The sequence below is a fragment of the Penaeus vannamei genome, chromosome 30 (genome assembly GCF_042767895.1).
Source record: "Penaeus vannamei isolate JL-2024 chromosome 30, ASM4276789v1, whole genome shotgun sequence".
Classification (NCBI taxonomy): Eukaryota; Metazoa; Arthropoda; class Malacostraca; order Decapoda; family Penaeidae; genus Penaeus; species Penaeus vannamei.
In genome coordinates, this window is record NC_091578.1 from 29998382 (window position 1) to 30013381 (window position 15000).

The 15000-nt window shown below is 42.6% G+C and overlaps 1 protein-coding gene across 1 annotated transcript in view; it reads right to left on the reverse strand.

Moving 5' to 3' along the window:
- LOC113825691 (tyrosine-protein phosphatase 10D) overlaps positions 1-15000 on the reverse strand; it is a gene marked incomplete in the record, with an annotated part of 128876 nt that overhangs the window by 37004 nt on the left and 76872 nt on the right. Inside the window, 1 exon segment of the mRNA XM_070143460.1 lies at positions 6921-7199. Within this exon segment, the coding sequence (XP_069999561.1) occupies positions 6921-7199 (279 nt within the window).

Consider the following 15000-nt stretch of genomic DNA (forward strand, 5'->3'; position numbering starts at 1 on the left):
TCCTCGCCCCTCCCTTGTCTCCTCTTTGGTCCTTCCTTCTCTTCCCTTCTCCTCTCCCTCCTCTCCACTAATCCCCTATTCACCTATCTGTTCTTCTTCACCTTGTTTTCCTATTCCTATTCTCTTCTTTCTCTTTGCTTTCCATTCATTTCCCTTCCTCTCCCTTTCCCCTCTCTCCTCTCCTCTCCTTCCCTCCCTTCCTCCCCCTCACATCTCCCTGTCCCTTCATCCTACCCTTCCTCCTCCTCGCCCTCACCCTCCTCCCTTCCTCCATTATTCTTCTCCTTCCTTTCTCCTCCCCTCCCTTCCTCCTCCTCCTAGCCCCCTGTCCTACCTCCTACCTCTTTTCCTCCTCCTCCTCACCCCCTCCCGACCTTCCAACCTTCCTTCTTTCTCCCATCTCCCTATCCCTTCCTCCTACCTCCTTTCCTCCTCCTCCTCACCCCCTCCCCACCCTCCTCTTCCTCCCCCTACCTATCTCCCTATCCCTTCCTCCTCCTCGTCACCCCCCTCCTTTTCTCCCTACCTCCTCTCCCCCCTACCCATCTCCCTGTCCTACAACCTCCTACCTCCTTTCCTCCTCCTCCTCACCCCCTCCCCACCCTCCTCTCCTCCCCCTACCTATCTTCCTATCCCTTCCTCCTCCTCCTCACCTCTTCCCCACCCCCCTCCCTTTCTTCTCTCCCTCCCTCCTTTCCTCCTCCCTCCCTTCCTCCTACCTCCTTACCCACCCCCTCCCCACCCTCCTCCCTTCCACCCTCCTACCTCCTCTCTCTCCCTCCCTTCCACCCCCCTCCACCCACCTCCCTCTCTCTAAGCGAAACGAAAACAACTCTATAATGACACTGATGGCGATGATGTTGCAAAAACGCCCTTGACCTAACTTCTTGCAACAGTTAGCCGTCTTTGAGATAAACAAGACCTCATCGAGATACATTGAAAATCAGGGAGAGGAACGTGCTAAGGATAATAATAAAAAGAAGAAGAAGTAAGTGCTAAGGACAATAAAAAGAAGAAGAAATAAGTGCTAAGGACAATAAAAAGAAGTAAGTGCAAAGGACAATAAAAAGAAGAAATAAGTGCTAAGGACAATAAAAAGAAGAAGAAGTAAGTGCTAAGGACAATGAAAAGAAGAAGAAGTAAGTGCTAAGGACAATAAAAAGAAGAAGTAAGTGCTAAGGACAATAAAAAGAAGAAGTAAGTGCTAAGGACAATAAAAAGAAGAAATAAGTGCTAAGGACAATAAAAAGAAGAAGAAATAAGTGCTAAGGACAATAAAAAGAAGAAGAAGTAAGTGCTAAGGACAATAAAAAGAAGAAGTAAGTGCTAAGGACAATAAAAAGAAGAAGAAGTAAGTGCTAAGGACAATGAAAAGAAGAAGTAAGTGCTAAGGACAATAAAAAGAAGAAATAAGTGCTAAGGACAATAAAAAGAAGAAGTAAGTGCTAAAGACAATAAAAAGAAGAAGTAAGTGCTAAGGACAATAAAAAGAAGAAGTAAGTGCTAAGGACAATAAAAAGAAGAAGAAGTAAGTGCTAAGGACAATAAAAAGAAGAAGAAGCAAGTGCTAAGGACAATAAAAAGAAGAAGAAGTAAGTGCTAAGGACAATGAAAAGAAGAAGTAAGTGCTAAGGACAATAAAAAGAAGAAGTAAGTGCTAAGGACAATAAAAAGAAGAAGAAATAAGTGCTAAGGACAATAAAAAGAAGAAGAAATAAGTGCTAAGGACAATAAAAAGAAGAAGTAAGTGCTAAGGACAATAAAAAGAAGAAGAAGTAAGTGCTAAGGACAATAAAAAGAAGAAGAAATAAGTGCTAAGGACAATAAAAAGAAGAAGAAATAAGTGCTAAGGACAATAAAAAGAAGAAGTAAGTGCTAAGGACAATAAAAAGAAGAAGTAAGTGCTAAGGACAATAAAAAGAAGAAGTAAGTGCTAAGGACAATAAAAAGAAGAAGTAAGTGCTAAGGACAATAAAAAGAAGAAGTAAGTGCTAAAGACAATAAAAAGAAGAAGTAAGTGCTAAAGACAATAAAAAGAAGAAGTAAGTCCTAAGGACAATAAAAAGAACAAGTAAGTGCTAAGGACAATAAAAAGAAGAAGAAGTAAGTGCTAAGGACAATAAAAAGAAGAAGAAATAAGTGCTAAGGACAATAAAAAGAAGAAGAAGTAAGTGCTAAGGACAATAAAAAGAAGAAGAAATAAGTGCTAAGGACAATAAAAAGAAGAAGAAGTAAGTGCTAAGGACAATAAAAAGAAAAAGTAAGTGCTAAAGACAATAAAAAGAAGAAGAAATAAGTGCTAAGGACAATAAAAAGAAGAAGAAGTAAGTGCTAAGGACAATAAAAAGAAGAAGAAATAAGTGCTAAGGACAATAAAAAGAAGAAGAAGTAAGTGACAAGGACAATAAAAAGAAGAAGAAATAAGTGCTAAGGACAATAAAAAGAAAAAGAAGTAAGTGCTAAGGACAATAAAAAGAAGAAGAAGTAAGTGCTAAGGACAATAAAAAGAAGAAGAAGTAAGTGCTAAGGACAATAAAAAGAAGAAGTAAGTGCTAAGGACAATAAAAAGAAGAAGAAATAAGTGCTAAGGACAATAAAAAGAAGAAGAAGTAAGTGCTAAGGACAATAAAAAGAAGAAGAAATAAGTGCTAAGGACAATAAAAAGAAGAAGAAATAAGTGCTAAGGACAATAAAAAGAAGAAGAAATAAGTGCTAAGGACAATAAAAAGAAGAAGAAGTAAGTGCTAAGGACAATAAAAAGAAGAAGTAAGTGCTAAGGACAATAAAAAGAAGAAGAAGTAAGTGCTAAGGACAATAAAAAGAAGAAGAAATAAGTGCTAAGGACAATAAAAAGAAGAAGTAAGTGCTAAGGACAATAAAAAGAAGAAGAAGTAAGTGCTAAGGACAATAAAAAGAAGAAGAAGTAAGTGCTAAGGACAATAAAAAGAAGAAGTAAGTGCTAAGGACAATAAAAAGAAGAAGAAGTAAGTGCTAAGGACAATAAAAAGAAGAAGAAGTAAGTGCTAAGGACAATAAAAAGAAGAAGAAATAAGTGCTAAGGACAATAAAAAGAAGAAGAAGTAAGTGCTAAGGACAATAAAAAGAAGAAGAAGTAAGTGCTAAGGACAATAAAAAGAAGAAGTAAGTGCTAAGGACAATAAAAAGAAGAAGTAACTGCTAAGGACAATAAAAAGAAGTAAGTGCAAAGGACAATAAAAAGAAGAAGTAAGTGCTAAGGACAATAAAAAGAAGAAGTAAGTGCTAAGGACAATAAAAAGAAGAAGAAGTAAGTGCTAAGGACAATAAAAATAAGAAGAAGTAAGTGCTAAGGACAATAAAAAGAAGAAGTAAGTGCTAAGGACAATAAAAAGAAGAAGTAAGTGCTAAGGACAATAAAAAGAAGAAGTAAGTGCTAAGGACAACAAAAAGAAGAAGTAAGTGCTAAGGACAACAAAAAGAAGAAGTAAGTGCTAAGGACAATAAAAAGAAGAAGTAAGTGCTAAGGACAACAAAAAGAAGAAGTAAGTGCTAAGGACAACAAAAAGAAGAAGTAAGTGCTAAGGACAATAAAAAGAAGAAGTAAGTGCTAAGGACAATAAAAAGAAGAAGTAAGTGCTAAGGACAATAAAAAGAAGAAGTAAGTGCTAAGGACAACAAAAAGAAGAAGTAAGTGCTAAGGACAACAAAAAGAAGAAGTAAGTGCTAAGGACAATAAAAAGAAGAAGTAAGTGCTAAGGACAACAAAAAGAAGAAGTAAGTGCTAAGGACAATAAAAAGAAGAAGTAAGTGCTAAGGACAACAAAAAGAAGAAGAAGTAAGTGCTAAGGACAATAAAAAGAAGAAGAAATAAGTGCTAAGGACAATAAAAAGAAGAAGAAGTAAGTGCTAAGGACAATAAAAAGAAGAAGTAAGTGCAAAGGACAACAAAAAGAAGAAGTAAGTGCTAAGGACAACAAAAAGAAGAAGTAAGTGCTAAGGACAATAAAAAGAAGAAGTAAGTGCTAAGGACAATAAAAAGAAGAAGTAAGTGCTAAGGACAATAAAAAGAAGAAGTAAGTGCTAAGGACAATAAAAAGAAGAAGAAATAAGTGCTAAGGACAATAAAAAGAAGAAGAAGTAAGTGCTAAGGACAATAAAAAGAAGAAGTAAGTGCAAAGGACAACAAAAAGAAGAAGTAAGTGCTAAGGACAACAAAAAGAAGAAGTAAGTGCTAAGGACAATAAAAAGAAGAAGTAAGTGCTAAGGACAATAAAAAGAAGAAGTAAGTGCTAAGGACAATAAAAAGAAGAAGTAAGTGCTAAGGACAATAAAAAGAAGAAGTAAGTGCTAAGGACAATAAAAAGAAGAAGAAATAAGTGCTAAGGACAATAAAAAGAAGAAGAAGTAAGTGCTAAGGACAATAAAAAGAAGAAGTAAGTGCAAAGGACAACAAAAAGAAGAAGTAAGTGCTAAGGACAACAAAAAGAAGAAGTAAGTGCTAAGGACAACAAAAAGAAGAAGTAAGTGCTAAGGACAATAAAAAGAAGAAGTAAGTGCAAAGGACAATAAAAAGAAGAAGTAAGTGCTAAGGACAACAAAAAGAAGAAGTAAGTGCTAAGGACAACAAAAAGAAGAAGTAAGTGCTAAGGACAACAAAAAGAAGAAGTAAGTGCTAAGGACAACAAAAAGAAGAAGTAAGTGCTAAGGACAACAAAAAGAAGAAGTAAGTGCTAAGGACAATAAAAAGAAGAAGTAAGTGCTAAGGACAACAAAAGAAGAAGAAAAGTAAGTGCTAAGGACAACAAAAGAAGAAGTAAGTGCTAAGTACAACAAAAAGAAGAAGTAAGTGCTAAGGACAATAAAAAGAAGAAAGAAGTGCTAAGGACAATAAAAAGAAGAAGAAGTGCTAAGGACAATAAAAAGAAGAAGTAAGTGCTAAGGACAACAAAAAGAAGAAGTAAGTGCTAAGGACAACAAAAAGAAGAAGTAAGTGCTAAGGACAACAAAAAGAAGAAGTAAGTGCTAAGGACAATAAAAAGAAGAAAGAAGTGCTAAGGACAATAAAAAGAAGAAGAAGTGCTAAGGACAATAAAAAGAAGAAGTAAGTGCTAAGGACAATAAAAAGAAGAAAGAAGTGCTAAGGACAATAAAAAGAAGAAGAAGTGCTAAGGACAACAAAAAGAAGAAGTAAGTGCTAAGGACAACAAAAAGAAGAAGTAAGTGCTAAGGACAATAAAAAGAAGAAGTAAGTGCTAAGGACAATAAAAAGAAGAAAGAAGTGCTAAGGACAATAAAAAGAAGAAGAAGTGCTAAGGACAACAAAAAGAAGAAGTAAGTGCTAAGGACAACAAAAAGAAGAAGTAAGTGCTAAGGACAATAAAAAGAAGAAGTAAGTGCTAAGGACAATAAAAAGAAGAAGTAAGTGCTAAGGACAACAAAAAGAAGAAGAAGTAAGTGCTAAGGACAATAAAAATAAGAAGAAGTAAGTGCTAAGGACAATAAAAAGAAGTAAGTGCTAAGGACAATAAAAAGAAGAAGTAAGTGCTAAGGACAATAAAAAGAAGAAGTAAGTGCTAAGGACAATAAAAAGAAGAAGTAAGTGCTAAGGACAATAAAAAGAAGAAGAAATAAGTGCTAAGGACAATAAAAAGAAGAAGAAATAAGTGCTAAGGACAATGAAAAGAAGAAGTAAAAAAAAACATACTAAGAGTTTGTTATGTGACCATTAAAATCGGTATCATATTTGAGAAAAACATTACTAAATATCTAAAGAAAAAAATAATGATATATGACTGATCAGGAAATTCATAAGGAATTTGAAACAGACTGAATATTCTAAAAAGTGGAACAATGACTAAACATTTTTAAAAAATGGAACAATGACTAAATATTTCTATTTATGACTAAATATTTATGATAGATAATCTGGTAATTCATAAGACAATAAAAGCCAATCACTAAATATATAAAAAATATGTACATGGCGAGAGTAATACAATTATATTAAGATAGATGTCAAGAAGAATAAGATCACTAAAGCCAATGAAGAATTATGACGTCAGGAAAGCCATATTAAAAGGAGGGGGAGGGAGGGGGAAGGAATAAATAAGGAGGGGGGAGGAGAAGGAGAAGGAAGAGGAGGAAGGGAGGGGGGAAGAGGATGAGGAATTGGACGAAGAGAGGGGGAGGGGAGGGAGGGGTAGAAATAAATAAGGAAGAGGGGAGGGAGAAGGAGAAGGAAGAGGAGGAAGGGAGGGGGGAAGAGGATGAGGAATTGGACGAAGAGAGGGGGAGGGGGAGGGGGAAGGAATAAATAAGGAGGGGGAGGGAGAAGGAGAAGGAAGAGGAGGAAGGGAGGGGGGAAGAGGATGAGGAATTGGACGAAGAGAGGGGAGGGGGAGGGGAGGGGTAGGAATAAATAAGGAGGGGGGAGGAGAAGGAGAAGGAGAGAGGAGGAAGGGAGGGGGGAAGAGGATGAGGAATTGGACGAAGAGAGGGGTGAGGGGGAGGAGGGGTAGGAATGAATAAGGAAGAGGGGAGATGGAGGAGGGGGAAGGATAAAAAAGAGGAGGATGAAGGGAGGGGGAAGAGGAGGGAGGAGTTGGAAGAGGAGAGGGGTAGGTGAACATGGAGGAGGGAGAGGAGGAGAAATAGTAGGAGCAGGAGAGGAGTTAGAGAAGAGGAACAGGAGGAGGAGGAGGAGGATAGCGTAGGACAAGGAAGGCGGATAAGGGGAGGGAAAGAGAATCAGAAGGCAAACGAAGCGGAAAAGGAAACCCCACGAAAAGAGAGAGAAAGAGAGAGACAGAGAGAGAGAGAGAGAGAGAGAGAGAGAGAGAGAGAGAAAGGAAAGAAGAGAGAGAGAGAGAGAGAGAGAGCGAGAAAGCGAGAGAGAGACAGAGACAGAGAGAGAGAGTGTGAAAAGAAAAGCCAGGACTCACGCGTGGTGAAGTTGGTCTCCACGTAGGCGTCGCTCTCCTTGTTCCCGTAGATGGTGAACAGCTGCAGCTTGTACGAGGCGCCGGGGGTGAGCTCCCTGATCGGGTGCGGCAGCTGGTTCTCCGTCACGATGATGTTCTTGTTGCTGTTCTGCGGCTCCGACAGCGGGATGACCTTGAGCTTGAAGGCCGAGTACTCGCCGATGACCGGAGGCTCCCAGGTCACGAAGACCACCTTGCCCTTCTTGCTCTGGATCGTGAGGTTGGTGGGCGGCCGCGGCACTGCGGGCGGGGAGAGAAGGGGAGGCGTTAAGGGCTGATGAGGGGGGGCTGCGGGGTCAGACGAGGGCGTTCCAGGGGGTTGGGAACGAAGCGAAAACGTAAGAAAAGGAAAGGGAATAGCTGGAATGGAAATAAAAAAGATAAGGGGACGCAAAAAATATCTGGGAATAAAATGAAAGGACACGGAAAAATCACTTGAATCAAAAACAAAATTATAAAAAAAGATGGAAATTTCGCTTGAAAAAAGAGACGCAAAAAATCATTGGAAACAAAACAAAACAAAACAAAAATGGGAAACGCAAAAATCACTGGAAGCAAAAGAGAAAAAAAACAACGCAAAAATCACTGGAAAACAATTAAGGAAACACAAGAATTACTGGACACAAAACAAAAAACAAAACATAAAACAAAAAACACGCAAAAATCACTGAAAAAAGGAAAACGTAAAAATGTCAAACGTCCTGTTCCTAAGAAGAGAAAAAATAAAAGTATCCGCTTTATGCCTTACTTAAACAGACACTTCACAGCAGTTTCACGCCCTAATAAACCAGTTATATACCCAGCTAAACAACCGCCAAATCCCTCGATAAACAACCACTTTTCCGCCTTAACAACCAACGTACACCTTAGTTAAATAGCCACTTAACACCTTGCTTACATAAGTCACTCTACACCCAAGCGTAAAAATCAAAGTAAGCCCTCATTAAATAGAGCTCTTTATACCCCCTGCCCCCCCCCCTCCTCATCACCTCCTCCTTCTCCTCCCATCTCCTCCCTTCCTTTCCTCATTCCTCCCATCCCCCCTACCCATCTCCCTTTCCCTTCCTTCTCCTCCCTCCTCATTCTCTTCTCTCCCTTCCTCATTCCTCCCTTCCCCCCTACCCATCTGCATCTTCCTCATCTCCTCCTTCTCCTCCCTTTTCCTCATTCCTCCCATCCCCTACCCATCTCCCTATCCCTTCCTTCCTCACCTCCTCCCTCCCTCCCTTCCTCATTTCTCCTATCCCCCATACCCATCTCCCTTCGTTCCTCACCTCCTCCTTCTCCTCCCTCCCTTCCTCATTCCACCCTTCCCCCTACCCATCTCCCTATCCCTTCCTTCCTCACCTCCTCCCTCCCTCCCTTCCTCATTTCTCCTATCCCCCATACCCATCTCCCTTCGTTCCTCACCTCCTCCTTCTCCTCCCTCCCTTCCTCATTCCACCCTTCCCCCTACCCATCTCCCTACCCCTTCCTTCCTCATCTCCTCCTTAACTCCTCCTCCTCCTTCCTCTCTTCCTCATTCCTCCCATCCACCCTACCTATCTCCCTTCCTTCCTCACCTCCTCCTCACTTCTCCCTCCTCCCTCCCTCCCCTCCTCATTCCTCCCATCCTCCCTACCCATCTCCCTTCCTTCCTCATCTCCTCCTCACCTCCTCCTTCTCCTCCCTCCCGTCCTCCTTCCCCCCTTCCCCCCTACCCGTCTCCCTTTCCTTCTTCCTTCCTCATCTCCTCCTTAACTCCTCCTCCTCCTTCCTTCATTCCTCCCATCTCCCTACCCATCTCCCTTTCCCTTCCTTCTCCTCCATCTCTTCCTCATTCCTCCTATCCCCCCTGCCCATCTCCCTTTCCCTTCCTCACCTCCTTCTCCTCCCTCCCTTCCTCATTCCTCCTATCCCCCCAAGCCATTCCCCTACCCATCTCCATATCCCTCCTTCTTCACCTCCTCCTTCTCCTCCCTTCCCTTCCTCATGGCACCCTTCCCTTCCTCATGGCACCCTTCTCCTCACCTACTCCTCACCTACTCCTTCTCCTCCCTCCCTTCCTCATTCCTCCCATCCCCCCTACCCATCTCCCTACCCCTTCCTTCCTCACCTCCTCCCTCCCTCCTTTCTTCCTCATTCCACCCTTCCCTCCAACCCATCCCCCTACCCATCTCATCTTCCTCACCTCCTCCTTCTCCTCCCTCCCTTCCTCATTCCTCCCATACCCCCCTACCCATCTCCCTTCCTTCCTCACCTCCTCCTCACTTCTCCCTCCTCCCTTCCTCCCCTCCTCATTCCCCCCATCCCACCTCCCTTACCCTTCCTTCCTCATCTCCTCCTTCTCCTCCTTCCCTCCCTTTTTCCCTCCTTCGCCCAGCAGCCGCTCCGAAGCCATGACGTCATGACAGTAAACCCTTCTTCATGACACTGAGTTCGAGGGTTCGGATCCCGACTCCACTGGGGATTAGGGTAATGAGGAAGAAGGAGAAGAAGGAATAAAAAGAAGAAGAAGGAATAGAAAGAAGAAGGAATAAAAAGAAGAAGAAGGAATGATTAGAAAGAATAAACAGAACAAGGAGAAGAAGAATGATAAGATGAAGAAACAGAATAATAATAAGAAGATGGAGGAGTGATAAGAAGAAGGAATAAAAAGAAAAAGAAGAAGAAACAGAATAATAATAATGAGAAGAAGGAATAAAAAGAAGAAGAAACAGAATAATAATAATAAGGAGAAGAAGGAATAAAAATAAGAAGAAATAGAATAATAATAAGGAGAAGAAGGAATAAAAAGAAGAAGAAACAGAATAATAATAAGGAGAAGAAGGAATAGTAATAAGAAGGAAGAAACAGAATAATAATAAGAAATAGAAGAAGGAAATAATATAAGAAGGAGAAGAAGGAATAATAATAAGAAGGAGAAGAAGGAATAATAATAAGAAGGAATAAAAAGAAGAAGAAACAGAATAATAATCATAAGGAGAAGACGAAACAGAATAATAATAAGAAGAAGATGGAATAATAAGAAGAGGAAATAAAAAGAAGAAGAAACAGAATAATAATAAGGAGAAGAAGGAATAATAATAATAAGGAATAAAAAGAAGGGAAAAGAAGAAGAAACAGAATCATAACACGGAGAAGAAATAAAAAGAAAAAGAAAAAATAACAACAATAATAATAACCCCCCCGCGTGCCTTCCCCTCCCGAGTGCCTGGCCCGCTGGCACCCCCCCCCCCCCGCGCCCTCAGAAGCCCCTGGGAGGTGGTCGAGGTCAGGCAGGAGGGGGGGGGGGAATTGGCCGCGAGAAGGGGCTTCGTCAGGAGAAAGAGGGAAAGGAGAAATAATAGGAAGAAGAGAAGGAAAGAACTAAGAAGAGAGATGTGAAAGGTGTGTCTACGATACGAATATAATTGTATATATATTTATTTTTTTTTATGCAGTGTAATTATTTGTCTTTTATAATTACCGGATTCAAAGAGGATTCCGTCAGATGAGGAAAAAATATATATAAGAAAAAAAATAGAGGAATGTTTAACATATATATTAAATATAAAAAAAAAATATGTATTATACAAAAAATAATTTTATATATTAAAAAATATATATATAAGAAAAAAATATATAGTGACGTTTGAACACATAGAGAGGAAATAGAACAGGAAGATTATAACAAATCGTGTTCTTTTTCATTTTCCGAAAAAAAATGCAACACAGCCAACAATGAGAACAAAAGAACAAATCACAGCCAACAATGAGAACAAAAGAACAAATCACATCTCGCTGCGTGAACAGATAGGATGAAATCTAACCACAAGGAGAACAAAATAACACATTTCCCACAGCCGCAAGAACAGGATACCAAATCTGTTCTTCTCGCAACTATTCTATATTCAATAACAATATTCCTTCTCTCTCGACGGACTCCTTGAAGAACAGACGCCTGTGCTTGAGACAAGTGCCAACCCTTGTAGAACACAGACAAGGAAGAACAAAAAGAAACAAAAACGGTTCAAACATAACAATTGTAATCATAGCGCCAATGGACACATACTAAGACACACACAGACACGCACTCAGAGAGAGAGAGAGAATGAGAGAGAGAGAGAGAGTGAGAGAGAATGAGGGAGAGAGAGAAAGTGAGAAAGAATAAGGGAGAGAGAGAAAGTGAGAGAGAATGAGAGGGAGGGAGGGAGAGGGAAAGAGAGAGAGAGAGAGAGACAGAGACAGAGAGATGAGAGAGAGAGAGAGAGAGGAGAGAGAGGAGAGAGAGAGAGAGAGAGAGAGGGAGAGAGGAGGGAGGGAGAGGGAAGGAGGGGGAAGGAGGGGGGAGGGAGGGAGGGAGGGAGTGAGAGAGAAAGAGAGAGAGAGGGGGAGGAGTGAGAGAGAAAGAGAGAGAGAGAAGGAAAGAGAGAGAGAGAAGGAAAGAGAGAGAGAGAGGGGGAAAGGAGAGAGAGAGAGAGAGAGAGAGAGAGAGACAGACAGACAGACAGACAGACAGACAGAGAGAGAGACAGAGACAGTGACAGAGAGACAGACAGAGAACCTAGAGTCAAAGACAGAGACAGACAGAGAAAATAGGGTTATAAAATGAAGTATGTGTTATGCACATAGTGAATTCAGCAACTTGGTGGAACATTAACTTGAGAAACACGAAGGACGACGTAGAAAAGCATAAAAAATAAATAATAAATAAATAAATAAACAGATGAAAGTTATAATAATAACAACAATATACATAATGAATAATACTGATAATGATAATAACAATAATACAGACAACAAAGAGAATAACAAAAATAGATACATGAATACCAACAACACAACAAAAACAAGAACAACAATAAAACGGAATAACAAAATCACCCATTTAAGGGGAGGGAGGGGAGGGGGAAGGGGGAGAGGGAGGAAGGGGAAGAGAGAATGGAGGAGAGGAGAAGGGAGGGGAGGGGGAAGGGGGAGAGGGAGGAAGGGGAAGAGAGAATGGAGGAGAGGAGAAGGGAGGGGAGGGGGAAGGGGGAGAGGGAGGAAGGGGGAGAAGAAGGGAGGAGAGGAGAAGGGAAAAGGGAAGAACAGGGAAGGGGTGGGAAGGAAAGGGAAGTGAAGGGGGAAGAGGGAAGGGAGGGAAAGGGAAGAAAGGGGAAGAGCGAATTGATGAGAGGAGAGGGGAAAGAGGGAGGGGAGAGAGAGGGGGGAGGAGAGGAGAGGGGAAAGGGAGGGGAGGGAAGGGAATGGAAGGGAAGGGAAGAAAGGGGAAAAGAAGGGAAGGGAATGCGACAGAAGAAAGTAGAAGGGAAAGACAGAGAGGAGAAACGATGGGAAAAGAAGGAAAGGGAGGAGAAAGGAAGGGAAGGAAAGAGAGAATTGAGGGGGAGGGATGGGGAGTAGGGAGGGGGAAGAAAGGAAGTGAAGAGAGGAGAGAAGCATGGGGGCAGGAAAGGAAAGGAAAGGAAAGGGAAGAGATGAGAAAGGAAAGGAAAGGGAAGAGATGAGAAGGGAAGGGAAAGGAAGAGAGGAGAAGCAAGGAGAAGAGCAAGGAGAAGCAAGGAGAAGAGAGAAGAAGGGAGGGGGAAGAGGGGGGGAGGGGAGGGTCCTCGCCGCCTGTCGTGCGTGCCGCGCCGTCCATGAGGGGCGTCGGCTGACCTCCGCGGTGCCAGGCGCAGTGGCCCGACATGCGAGGCCCTCTGGAGGTCCGCCTCGACGCCCACGCGCCCGCAATCTGGCACGCGGGCGGGGACGGGCGGGAATGCGGGCGGGAATGTAGACACACACACACAGATGGACAGGCGGATGGACAGATACGGATACGGACACGGACACGGGCGCAGACACACACACACACACACACACACACACACACACACACACACACACACACACACACATACACACACACACACACACACAAACACACACAGACACACACAGACACACACACACCTATATATATATACATACATACATATATATATATATATATATATATATATATATATATATATATATATATATATATATATCCAAATCTCCCGTGAGGCGTCCAGGGAGGGGCTGCGGCGCCCACCTCCTTCCCTTAAGATGCGACTAATACAATTTCCCAACTGCAACGGAACTGCGCCTGTCAATGTTTGTCTGTCTGCCTTCCGTCTGTTTGTCTGTCTGTAGTATGGTCTGTCTCTCTTTTAAGACTTTTTGTCCGTCTGTCTATCAGTCTGTCTGTCTGTCTGTCTATCAGTCTGTCTGTCAGTCTGTCTGTCTGTCTGTCTGTCTGTCTATCAGTCAGTCTGTCTGTCTGTCTATCTATACATTTACACACGTACAGATACAAATGTTTTCCCACTCCCGTAAACAAACAAACACACTTGCCCTGCCTCCCCCACACTCTCCTCACGCCCCTCCCTCATCCTCCCCATCCCCCACACCCTCATCCACTCCCTCCCCCTTCCTCCACACCCTCCCTCTTCCCCTCTCACCCTCATCCACTCCCACCCCGCCCCTCCTACACCCTCTCCCACCCTCTTCCGCCTCCCCCCCTTCCCACCCTACCACCCCCACACCTTCCCACCCACATTCCCTCCCCCTCCCCCTCCCACCCCACACATCCTCCCCCTCCCCTTTCCACCCACACTCCCTCCCCCTCCACCCCGCCCACACTTTCCCACCCACACTCCCTCCCCTCCCCCTCCCACCCCACACCTTCCCACCCACACTCCCTCCCCCTTCCCACCCTCCTCCACCCCTCACCCTTCCCATACACACTCCCCCCCTCCCCCTCCCACCCTCCACCCCTCCCCCTTCCCCTCCCACCCACCCACACTACCTCCCCCTCCCCCTCCCTCTCCCCACCCCACATCCTCCCCTCCCACGCCACATCCTCCCACCCACACTCCCTCCCCCTCCCCCTTTCCACCACATCCTCCCACCCACACCCCCACCCCCACCCTCCTCCACCCACCCACCCATCCCTTCCCACCCTACATCCCCCTTCCCACCTCCCCCACCCCCATCCCCTCCCATCCCACCCACATCCTCCCTCCCTTCCCCCCTCCCCCTCCCCGCCCCCACCGACGACGAAGCGGGCGCAGGTAGGGGCGGCCCGACCCGACCACCATCAGCGTCGCTTTTAGACTCCGCCCGAAATAGCCCCGAGGGAGCGAGCCGACGGGGCACCTCCCTGGGGGCCGTCCCGGGAGGAGGCGGCCCCGGGGCGTGACACCCAAGAGGAGTCCGGGTTGTGGGCTTCCTCTTTTTCTGCTTCTGCCTTTCTTCCGCTTTTTCGTTTTCTTGCTTTCCTCTTCTTCTTCTTTTCGTTTTCTTTCTCCCTTTTCCTCTTCTTTCTTCTTCTTCTTCTCATTTTTAAATATTTTTCTCCTTCTTTTCTTCTTCTTCTTCTTTCTTCTTTTTCCTTTCTTCTTCTTCTTTCTTCTTTTTCCTTTCTTCTTCTTCTTATTTATCTTTTATTTTTTCTCCTTTCTTCTTTTCTTCTTCTTCTTTCTTTCTTCCTTTCTTCTTCTTCTTCTTCTTAAATTTTCTTCTTTTGAGTGGGTGATTATCCTTTACATAAATGGAAAGACGTCAATCAAACATATTCTTATCTTTTCACGATCTATAATCCTAAAATAAATCAGTAAAAATAAATAATAAATCAATATCAACATAAATAAATTCTCATCCTTAGCATTAAAAAACGAATAAAAATATGAAAAAAAAATTACTGATAAACAAAAAAACAACTATTTTGTATCTGAATATGAGATCGAAAAAATATGAAAAAAATAACTGATAAACAAAAAAACAAACTTTATTCTGTATCTGAATATGAGAATCCAAGACCATTCATACCCATTGCTACGTCGCATAACTTCCGTAAATGAATGAATGAAGGAATTAAGACAATAAATATAAATGAATGAATGAATGAATGGAGAGACAATATAAAAAAATGAATGAAATCCCGTTTGCGAATATCGAACAAGTAAACAAATAAATAAAGAATGAGAGAAATTAATAGTTGGTATTTTGTGACGGAAGGACTGGAATCAAAAATAGGGAGTGACTATTG